The sequence below is a fragment of the Ranitomeya variabilis genome, chromosome 5 (genome assembly GCF_051348905.1).
Source record: "Ranitomeya variabilis isolate aRanVar5 chromosome 5, aRanVar5.hap1, whole genome shotgun sequence".
NCBI lineage: Eukaryota > Metazoa > Chordata > Amphibia > Anura > Dendrobatidae > Ranitomeya > Ranitomeya variabilis.
Genome location: NC_135236.1, coordinates 244,937,798 through 244,950,108, shown reverse-complemented (window position 1 = coordinate 244,950,108; position 12,311 = coordinate 244,937,798). Strand labels below are relative to the sequence as shown.

The following is a 12,311-nucleotide window of genomic DNA, read 5'->3' as shown; positions in this document are numbered from 1 at the left end:
GCTCTGCCTGGGGCCCCTGTGCTCTGCCTGGGGCCCCATGTTCTGCCTGGGGCCACTGTGCTCTGCCTGGGGCCCCATAGGCTGCCTGGGGCCCCTGTGCTCTGCCTGGGACCACTGTGCTCTGCCTGGGGCCCCATATGCTGCCTGGGGCCCCTGTGCTCTGCCTGGGGCCACTGTGCTCTGCCTGGGGCCCCATATGCTGCCTGGGGCCCCTGTGCTCTGCCTGGGGCCCCATATGCTGCCTGGGGCCCCTGTGCTCTGCCTGGGGCCCCATAGGCTGCCTGGGGCCCCTGTGCTCTACCTGGGACCACTGTGCTCTGCCTGGGGCCCAATATGCTGCCTGGGGCCCCTGTGCTCTGCCTGGGGCCACTGTGCTCTGCCTGGGGCCACTGTGCTCTGCCTGGGGCCCCATATGCTGCCTGGGGCCCCTGTGCTCTGCCTGGGGCCCCATATGCTGCCTGGGGCCCCTGTGCTCTGCCTGGGGCCACTGTGCTCTGCCTGGGGCCCCATAGGCTGCCTGGGGCCCCTGTGCTCTGCCTGGGACCACTGTGCTCTGCCTGGGACCCCATATGCTGCCTGGGGCCCCTGTGCTCTGCCTGGGGCCAATGTGCTCTGCCTGGGGCCCCATATGCTGCCTGGGGCCCCTGTGCTCTGCCTGGGGCCCCATATGCTGCCTGGGGCCCCTGTGCTCTGCCTGGGGCCCCTGTGCTCTGCCTGGGGCCCCATGTTCTGCCTGGGGCCCCTGTGCTCTGCCTGGGGCCACTGTGCTCTGCCTGGGGCCCCATATGCTGCCTGGGGCCACTGTGCTCTGCCTGGGGCCCCATAGGCTGCCTGGGGCCCCTGTGCTCTGCCTGGGACCACTGTGCTCTGCCTGGGGCCCCATATGCTGCCTGGGGCCCCTGTGCTCTGCCTGGGGCCACTGTGCTCTGCCTGGGGCCCCATATGCTGCCTGGGGCCCCTGTGCTCTGCCTGGGGCCCCATATGCTGCCTGGGGCCCCTGTGCTCTGCCTGGGGCCCCATAGGCTGCCTGGGGCCCCTGTGCTCTACCTGGGACCACTGTGCTCTGCCTGGGGCCCCATATGCTGCCTGGGGACCCTGTGCTCTGCCTGGGGCCACTGTGCTCTGCCTGGGGCCACTGTGCTCTGCCTGGGGCCCCATATGCTGCCTGGGGCCCCTGTGCTCTGCCTGGGTGTAGGACACTGGTGACGTCACTTATCTCCGGACATTAGCTCCGGACATTAGCTCCGGACATTAGCTCCGGACATTATCTCCGGACATTAGCTCCGGACAAAGCCACGGAAGTTGGCACAAATTGCAGGAAGTAGTATTCTAGGCAATTAATCTCCGAACATTAGCTCCGGACATTAGCTCCGGACATTAGCTCCGAACATTATCTCCGAACATTAGCTCCGGACAAAGCCACGGAAGTTGGCACAAATTGCAGGAAGTAGTATTCTAGGCAATTATATATTAGATGTATTTTTTAAATATTTTTTTTTTTTCATGTGATTTGCATTATGGAAAAAGTGACAAATTTAGCAATTTTCATACTGGCTACTATCGCTATTTTAAGCTCAAACTTCCTATTGTCTATAGATGATTTTTCAGGAGTCTCATTGTCATAACACATTGATTACAATGAAAGGTAGCACCGCTGTGCATAACTGAAAACACAGGATCCTTCAATCACAATATGTGATATCACAGCTCCCTCTCCCTTCACAATGATTGTTGCGCTTGCTCATTAGATGCATAAATATAAAAGATAGAGTCTGAGTCAGTGTACTGCTGCTGCTGGATAGGTGGCATTCCAGAAAGAACAGGAAGCAAAAGTATAGAATAGACTAATTGGCGAATATGATTTTTTTTTATGTATACATATCGTAATATGAAAAACAAAAAATACCAACAATTTTTAAAATATTACTATTATTATTATTTTATTATTTTAACCTGAATTAAAGCAAAGGTCTTTTTCTGATGATACATTCTTTTTATAGTGGTTTTCACTGGCACTGGAGTAGGAGAAGGTGAGTACAGCTGATTTTACTGTTTTTACACTGGGCAAGCTAATGGAGTTAAAAACAAATTGAACATGGAAACCTCTTTTCGCGACCTAGTACTGCGGAGGCCACATCTCTTCCTTTGAAGAAGAGCCTTTCCTCCGGCGCTGAGCCCACATCAAAGCTGGGACATGTCAGCTGTTTTGTATAGCTGACATGTGCCCCCAATATCGGCGGGTAGAATCACGATCTATCCGCCACTATTAACTTGTTAAATGCCACTGTCAATCTCTGACAGCGGCATTTAACGCGTGCTTCCGGCAGTCAAACTGGAAATACGTACACCAGTGACCCCCATTTTTAAAAATGTTTTTAAAAATATGAAAAAAATAAAAAAATATAAAAGTTCAAATCACCCCCCTTTCGCCTCATTGAAAATAAAACAATAATAAAAAAATCAAACCTAGATATATTTGGTATTGCCGCATTCAGAATCGCCCGATCTATCAATAAAAAAGGATTAAACTGATCGCAAAATGGCGTAGCGAGAACAAAAATCAAAACTCCAGAATTATATTTTTTTGATCGCCGCGACATTGCATTAAAATGCAATAATGGGCGATCAAAAGAACGTATCTGCCCAACCTGAGATCATGAAAAATGTAGACGCTATGGGTCTCGGAAAATGGAGCAATTTTTCTTTTTTTTTAACAAAGTTTGGAATTTTGTTTCACCACTTAGATAAAAAACAACCTAGACATGTTTGGTGTCTATGACCTCGTAATGACCTGGAGAATTATAATGGCAGGTCAGTTTTAGCATTTAGTGGACCTAGCAAAAAAGCCAAACAAAAAACAGTTGTGGGATTGCATTTGTTTTTCAATTTCACCACACTTTCACCATTTTCTAGTACATTACATGGTAAAACCAATGTTGTCATTCAAAAGTACAACTCGTCCTGCAAAAAACAAGCACTCACATGGCCATATTAATGGAAAAATAAAAAAGTTATGCCTCTGGGAAGAAAGGGAGCAAAAAACGAAAACTCAAGAAAGAAAAAGGGCAGGGTCTCTAAGGGTATGTGTCCACGTTCAAGTTTGCTTCAGGCTTTGGTCAGGATTTTATGCAGGTAAAATCCTGACCAAAAATGCACCTGAGGTCACTGGCAGGTGACTTGCGGTGTTCCTGCGTGTTTTGCTCATTGTAGCAACATGCTGCGTTCTGAAAAAACGCACTGCATGTCCGTTTTTGCGGGAAAAACGCATGCGTTTTTTAATGCACAGTGGAGACGGGATTTCATTAAATCCCCTCCACTATGCTGGAACATCTGGATGCTGCTTTTTTTTTACGCTGCGGCTCAGCGCTGCGTCAAAAACGCAGCGTTTCCTGAACGTGGACACATACCCTAAGGGGTTAATCTGCAGTTGATGAAGGATTTTTCTCACTAGAGCTTGTATTTTGAAAGTCTACCAAATACACAAAACCAAAAAATGTAACATGATGTACTGCAGTTTTGTAATATTGGTGTGTTTATATGAGTATTGAGGTCTATAGCCGAAGTCACACTACCATGTAACGCGGCCGGGTGCCATGTGACAAAACATCTCATAGCACTCGGCCCAGTGTCATACTATGGGGCAGCTAAGATGTGTCATTATTATCTCAAGCCGACTCTGCTTGAGGCCGGTTTCACATGTCAGTGGCTCCGGTACGTGAGGTGACAGTTTCCTCACGTACCGGAGACACTGACACACGTAGACACATTAAAATCAATGTGTTTCTGCACATGTCAGCATGTTTTCGCGGACCGTGTGTTCGTTGGGAAAACACGGAGACATGTCAGTGTTCGTCGGAGCGCACGTATTACACGGACCCATTAAAGTCAATGGGTCCGTGTAAAACACGTACCGCACACGGATGTTTTCCGTGTGCAGTCCGTGTGCCGTGCTGGAGACAGCGCTTACAGTAAGCGCTGTCCCGCCAGCATGGTGCTGAAGCCGCCATTCATCCATTCTCTCCAGCGCTCGCTGGGGAGAAGGGATGAAAAATCCTGTAATGAGCGGCACCACGTGACCGCTCATACAGGAAAAGCTGCGGGGCGGAGAGCAAGCGTCGAGGGAGGCGGTGAGTATTTTAATGCCGGCGGCCGGGCGCACAGGGGGTGGGAGGGGGGAGGATGCCCTAAAGTTTATTTTAAACACAAAAAACCCAAAAAACAAAATTTTTCATCCCTTCTCCCCAGCGAGCGCTGGAGAGAACGGATGAATGGCGGCATCAGCACCATGCTGGGGGGACAGCGCTTACTGTAGCACTGTCTCTCCTGCACGGTCCGTGTGGTACCCAGGCGGCACACGTGTGCCGCATGTGTGCCACACGGATGGCCTACGTGAGCTCATGGACACACGGACATGGATAACTCTGGTACCGATTTTTCCGGTACCGGAATTATCTGGATGTGTGAGACTGGCCTGAGAAAGTAATCACAGCATGCTCTGCTATTGGCAGTGAGACTTGGTTCACTCACACCCATACAAGTCTATGGGTGTGTGTGAAAAATCGGACTGCACTTGAATGTCATCCCACCATGGAGGAGATGCAGAAATTACTTTCTCTTTCTCCTCTACAGCTGTTTTGCGATTCTCTGATGTGAGAGGATTGCAGTCCAGAGCACTGACACTCGGAAAGCGCATCCGATGCACTCTCATCAGATGCCATACGCTGATGTGATTCCAGCCTAAAGGTGGGAAGCTGAGATCTGATTCTAAAAGACTTTATTCCATATTGAGAAGCATGTGATGCTTTTATATTAGTGAGTATGGGGAATAAAGCCTTTTTCCTATCCTCTTAACACAAAGGATGGTGGCTGTACTTTATCACCTTTATGAAAACTTAGGATTTAGGACTAATTTGGTAGTATATTCTGAAAGATCTAAAGTGGTAGCCCTGTAGGAATCTATCCAAGTTGGGTAATACCTAGAGGCGAGCGAATTGCAGTTTCTCTTAGAAAGAATGAACATACTGTCCATTTCCACACTCCAGAATGCAGCATCAGAGAAGATGGACAGGCAGGCTTGCAGACTCTGATCCAAGAGTGGTCTGAAAAATGTCTCCATTTTCTCCATTCAGTCTGTGTGTGGTCTGATTTTTTTCACGGACCCATGGACTTGAATGGCCAAATAGGATGCAATTACATGATGCAAATTGTGCATGCTGTGATTTTTTTTTTTCCCTTAGACCACTCCGTCCAAGGAAACAAGGACAAAGGACAAGTGCACGGCCTCACTAAATAACATGAGGAAGAATGCTATCTGTCAAAATGACGGATAACACTCATCCGATTATTTGGGTCTTGTGAACAAGCTCTAATGGTTATGGATGTGCAGGCTTCCCCATAATGCCTTACAGTTATGTGTGACAGCACAGCAGTGAAGATTAGTGTAGTGGGTGAGGAAAAGAGAATAGTGACATACACGTCTTTTAAGGGCAATTGGAGGTTTTAGAGTACATTTAATTTGCTGTGAATCGATTCACCACAAATCGAATTTCTCAGGAAAACTTGGTGAAGCTGTCAAACTTGAATTTCAAAAGAATTTCTAATCTCTAGTTATACAATTTTCCCTCATAGGTCATGTTCACGCATTCAATATTTGGTGAGATTTTTACCTCAGTATTTGTAAGCCAAAATCAAGAGTGGGTGATAAATACAGAAGTGGTGACGTGTTTCTATTATACTTTTACACCGATTGTTCCACTGCTTCAAATACTGAGGTAAAAAAACTCACCAAATACTGAATGTGTAAATGTGGCTATACTCTGATTGTAAAGGCCCCGTCTCACATAGCGAGATCGCTAGCGAGATCGCTGCTGAGTCACAAGTTTTGTGACGCAACAGCGACCTCAGTAGCGATCTCGCTATGTGTGACACGTACCAGCGATCAGGCCCCTGCTGTGAGATCGCTGGTCGTGTCAGAATGGCCTGGACCTTTTTTTGGTCGTTGAGGTCCCGCTGACATCGCTGAATCGGTGTGTGTGACACCGATCCAGCGATGTCTTCACTGGTAACCAGGGTAAACATCGGGTTACTAAGCGCAGGGCCGCGCTTAGTAACCCGATGTTTACCCTGGTTACCAGCGTAAATGTAAAAAAAAACAAACAGTACATACTCACCATCTGTTGCCCGTCAGGTCCCTTGGCGTCTGCTTCCTGCCCTGACTGCCGCCGTAAAGTGAGAGCACAGCGGTGACGTCACTGCTGTGATCTGCTCTCACTGTACGGCGGCTCAGTCAGAGCAGGAAGCAGACGGCAAGGGACCTGACGGGCATCAGAATGTGAGTATGTACTGTTTGTTTTTTTTACATTTACGCTGGTAACCAGGGTAAACATCGGGTTACTAAGCGCGGCCCTGCGCTTAGTAACCCGATGTTTACCCTGGTTACCCGGGTGCTGCAGGGGGACTTCGGCATCGTTGAAGACAGTTTCAACGATGCCGAAGTCGTTCCCCTGATCGTTGGTCGCTGGAGAGAGCTGTCTGTGTGACAGCTCCCCAGCGACCACACAGCGACGCTGCAGCGATCAGCATCGTTGTCTGTATCGCTGCAGCGTCGCTGTGTGAGACGGGGCCTTAAGAGGTAAAGGTGTTGAATGAAGCAAGGCTGCTTATTTAAGTTAGGCCGGGGTCACACTAGCATATGGCATCGGAGGTGACATGCTAATGACACTCAGATAAAACTCTGCTGTGGGTCTGAACCGAGTGTCAGTGTCCTCTTGCATGAGAGACTCACAGCACAAGTGCATAGTAGACGGAGAAAGTAATTTCTCCATCTCCTTTATTGCCAGCGCCCGCAACAATCGCACTGCACTCTGAATCAGCATGAGAAAATAGTCACAGATCTGAGCTGCCCCTAGAATAATACTGGTCCGAGTGCTATGTCATGTTATAAAATATGCACATTTTTTTAAATGGTATTTTTGCAAGAATTTTTTATGCATTTTGCCCATTCATTAGAATAGGTGCAAAACGCTGCAAAAACACTGAAAGAATGGACATACTACAGATATGAAACTGCTTAAAATCTACAAGGAAAAAATAAGCAACTTGCGCATAAGAATTCAGAACAGAAATCTCATTCATTTTGCTGACACTAGGAAATCCTTTAGTTTTTGTGACAAATCTGTGCCGAAAAATTGTGACCAAAAACGTAGCAAATACTTAATGTGTGCACATGCGCTTGGCTTGTAGAGGATGAGTTTGAATGGATCAGCCATCAAGCACCCACCCTTCTACTCCATCCAGTGTCCATGGGGCTGCTCCTTACCCCAATTGTGCAGTGAGGAGGGGTGGCGGACCCCAGATCTAATGATCTATGGGAGTCCAATGGTGGCACCTCCAGTAATCAGTCATTTATTAACTATTCTCTGAAAAAAATGTTAATTTAATAAATATAGAGGATGTATAATTTGTTCATATATTTGGAAAACCTTTGAGGGGAAAATGTAAAGAGAATGTACATGGAGTATGTTCATGCTGTGTACATTATATGACAAAATTATTCTCAACTTATAGATACTGTTCACATATTATTTTATCATATTACTTACTGTATTTTGTCTTCCATGTGCTCCATTCTTGGTCGAAAAAGGTTGAAGCCCAAGTGCAGAAGATGAAAGTGGCGAAAATACACAAACTTCTATTCAAATGCATTCTGAAAAATGACTTAAATTTATAAATCACTAATTCAGTTAATAAATATAATAAGAAATAAGTCTTATTGTTAGTAATATCCATTCAGCTAGGTTCTGCCATACCATATTTCACTAACCTGAAAGTTGTGCGCTGGCATATGAGTGTAATACCCCAGTCGCACCAGTCAATATATATACCTATGTATGCGTGCGTTTTACAAGTCATTTAAAGTTATCAGATTCATTTAACTGAATATCACCACCACTTTGAGCCTGTCACAATCTGATTACTGGAAACAGTTAAGTGAGATAAGATTATCAAATTGGACTCAACGGCTTTTTTTTTTAAAGTTTTTACTGGTTTATTATAAGAATTCATTCTACATTGTGGCATAAATGTGTTTAATTTTTTCACTTCTTAGAGTATAATAATTTTCCTGCAAGCAGAGATCTTGAAAATAGGTAGTAATAGAAACACAAAGTATAGTATTATGCTCTTTTATTTTACAGCTATTATATCGTGTCCCAGGATGAGAGACATAATTACTGGAAGGGGTCCAGGATTTAGAACATTATTCCAGGAAGGGGCCCAGGTTGGGGAACATTTAGCCAAGAAGTGGCCGACGGTCAGAGCTATTATTATGGGTAGGAGTCCAGGATGGTGGCATTATTGCTGGAAGGGGCCCAGGATGGGGGGCATTATTAGAGGAAGGATACCATTTGGGGGGACATTATACCAGGAATGGACCCAGGATGGGGGGCATTATACCACGAAGGGTAACATGTTGGGGGCATTTTTACAAGAGGGGGCCCAGGATAGTGAACATTATTACAGGAAGGAGCACCTGATTGGAAACATTAATACTGGAAGGGGGCAAGAAATGAGACATTATTAAAGGATGGGGACATTATTACAGGACGTCGCCCAGAATAGGGGACATTATTACAGGAAGGGGCCAGGATGGGAGTATTATTAATTGAGTATTAATAATTGAAGGAGTCAGAATCAGGACATTATTACAGGATGGGGCCAGAATGGGGGGCAATATTATTTAATGAGGGGACTGAACACATATATCTTAACAGGATCTAGAATGCTACAAAAAGGCCCATACATGTATGTGGGGGACCAGGTCCAAATTTTGCACTTGGGCTCATCGGACTCTAGTTACATCACTGTTTCTAATCATCCTATTATTTGATCAGACAACCCTTTTAGCAGCAACATCCTGCTCTGTTCGTAGACAGGTCTTGTTTTTTGTGTAATAGAAGTTAGTGCAATCGGATGATATTTAAGTCTAATTGAGTGCATTCATAACATGCTACCGGCCCCTGAAGAAGCCACGACAGTGGCGAAACGCATCAGGTTTTTTATCAGGCTCCTTTGACAATTTATTTTAGCCACCTGGTCTTGAGCTATGGGCATCTCTGTTAGGTATGTTTTGGTGTCACTATTATGTGACTCACTTCTATAACCATTCTTCCCCTGTATGCTCTTAGCAGGGATTATACCTCTTTCCCCTTACTTTTGTATTAAATGCATGTGTGAATAGACAATATCAAAGTTCTTTTTTCTCAGTTCTCTATACACACTCTTCGGGTTGTTTATGGGTATTGGTCATTAACCCTGTTTGTATTTGACCTCATTTGTATTGATAATACTTCCGACTCGAGTTCAGGTTGGCTTATTTTTACATTCTTGTCTGTTTACATTGTACATTTTGGATACTGTGCAATATTGAATATGATATGTTATATAGTGTTTGTTCCATGGGGTCTTATGGAGCTCAATGTTTTTAGTAGTTTATAAAGTGTGTGTTGATTGTTTTTTGTACACACTAAATACAAATAAATTACCTTATTATTTCTACACGGTTAGTCCCTGATAATGTGACTTGTCTCTTTAGACCTCAGCAATTTGAGAAAAAGTCAGAGTATTCACCGCAGTTCAGCTCAGTGAGTTCACTGCAAATCACCATGAGAAATGTTTATATAATTAAAAATATGATGTGGGGACCCTTCTATGTTTGAAAACTGGCCTTGCTAAAGCTGGCAGGAGTGTAATGCAGCTCCTCTCATAGAGTACAATGTAGCTCCCTCATAGAGTATAATGTAGCCCCTCTCATAGAGTATAATGCAGCCCCCTCATAGGTATAGTGCAGCTCCCTCATAGAATATAATGCAGCCCCTCTCATAGAGTATAATGCAGCCTGCCTTATAGAGTATAATGTAGCCCCCTCATAGAATATAATGCAGCCCCTTCATAGAGTATAATGCAGCCCCTCTCATAGATTATAATGCAGCCTCCTCATAGAGTATAACACAGCCCCCTCATAGAATAAAATGCAGCCCACCCATAGAATATAATGTAGCCCCCTCATAGAGTATAATGCAGCCCCATCATAGGGTATAATGTAGCCCTCACCATAGAATATAATGTAGCCCCCTCATAGGTTATAATGCAGCCCCCATAGAATATAATGTGCCATATTCAGCTTGTGTATAAAATTGCAGCATGCTGCGATTGTCACCAAGACTCTCCAATACAAGCCTATGGGTGCAAGAAAAATATCGCATAGCACTTAGACCATGCGTGTGCTGTCGAATTTGTATGCATTGGTGTCCTTTGAAAAGCCAGCAATTCAGTTGCCGCATACAGTAAAAACAATGAGTGACAGAATAGAAAAGATAGAATATATATATATGCACAGAGAATACATAGATAGAATACATAGATATATAGAAGTCAGTGACACACACATATATGTATGTATATATATATATATATATATATATATATATATGTATATATATATATATATATATATATATATTTTACATAGATCGATAGAAGAAAAGCCGGAAATTCAGCAGCCACATAGTGTAAAATCACAGCAATAGCCAATAGTAATGAATAAATTGATTGCACACAGTAAATACACATAGAATAGGTAGATATACACATGTCAGTGAGAAACACAATTAGTACAGCGTGTGCAGCTTACTGTAAATGTATTTAATTAATAAAAGATTTTTTTTCTGAAAAAAATGGAATGGACTCCCGAGTAATTTTCTTAACCAGCATAAGGAAAGCCGACAGCTGGAGGCCGATGTTTATAGCCTGGGAAGGGGGTGATACCCATGGAGCTTCTCAGGCTATTAATATCAGCTCACAACTGTAAACTTAGCCTTTTCTGGTTATTAAAATGGGGGACACTAAAAAAAAAAAGGTGTATGGTCCCCCTATAATTAATAAGCAGCAAAGGCTATGCAGACAACTATGGGCTGATATTAATAGCCAAGGAAGGGGCAATAGATACTGGCCTCCCAGGCTAAAAACACCAGCTCTCAGCTGCCCCAGAAAAGGCGAATCTCTAAGATGTGCCGATTCTGGAACTTAGCCTCGCTCTTCCCACTTTGCCCTGTAGTGGTGACAAGTGGGGAGATGGTTGGCATCATGGTTGACATCAAGCCCCAAGGTTAGTAATGGAAAGGCATCAAAAAGACGCCCCCATTACTAACCCCATAGTCATATCGTATAAAAATACACACCCAGAAATAAGTCCCAAAACAGCTCGAGCGCCATGGGAAAATTTCAAAGCACTGACAAGATTCATGGGCCTTTTGATGGAAAATAAATTGAACATCTTTACACTTTGAAAGCTGTATAAAGGCTTTGATTTAAGACACCTTAATTATTATTTTCTAATCTCTGTTATATATTCAATGATTCTAAGATTGTTCTAAAATCGTTAACAGGATGCATGACTGAAAAAGATCTCATTTATCTCTTAAGATAAGGATAAGAATCAGATGTCATCCGCTTGTTATGTCAGTATGGTTTAGAAATGTAAATGCCCAATATTTACAAAGATCAGACCACACAAAAAACATTCCTCACACACTTTCATCACTAATAATTTAAATATTTGAAGTGATTTTATATTAAATAGTAACAATCTGTTATAGCATGCTGGCATTAGACTTCTTAGCTTAATGTCCATCAGAAAATCCAATTTTAAGACACCATTACCAAAATCATTATGCAATATCTATTACATGAATAGACTTCTATTTTAATAAGCACATGATTGTGGAAAGCAGATGGACTATGTAATTCTATGTTATGAACCTCTTTTAAAGAGAACCTATCACCGGGTCAAAAGTAGCTAATATTTGTTATTTTTTTTTTCCCTACGGCTCCACTGAGTTTTCTGGAGGGGGTTGTTTGTTTATTTTTTTTTACGTCCCATATCGTGCCAGAGATAGTAAATTTGCATGGTCTTTAGAAAGGGGGCATTACTCACTGAATAATATTGCAGGTAAGCCTAAAGACACTCTCCAGGTAATTATGGGAGCCATGCTCCTTTGATAAAGATCATATGAATTAGCACTAAACAAAATGGCCCACATTTCTGGAATCGTATGGCGGATTTAAAAAAAAATCTGAATAGCCAGGGGAGCAGTGACATCAAAATAACAACATAAACTAGTCACTTTTGACCTGGACGTGGAGACTGGACCTATTTAAATACTTCCCTATGTTAAAGGAGAACTATACTTTCAGGTAACTTTTCAGAATAAGCTGTAATGTGTGCATGAGCAATAAAATTATTGTTGGTCATC

At 43.7% G+C, this 12,311-nt stretch overlaps 1 protein-coding gene across 1 annotated transcript in view; it reads right to left on the bottom strand.

Moving 5' to 3' along the window:
• LOC143775613 (cathepsin K-like) overlaps positions 1-7,926 on the bottom strand; it is a 47,037-nt gene extending 39,111 nt beyond the window's left edge. Inside the window, exons 1-2 of the mRNA XM_077263956.1 lie at positions 7,823-7,926; positions 7,602-7,705 (exon numbers count right to left, since the gene is read on the bottom strand). Coding sequence (XP_077120071.1) covers positions 7,602-7,705; positions 7,823-7,911 — 193 coding nt within the window. The 5' untranslated portion in view covers positions 7,912-7,926. The remainder of the gene's footprint in view (positions 1-7,601; positions 7,706-7,822) is intronic.
• Between the last annotated feature and the right edge of the window lie 4,385 nt (positions 7,927-12,311).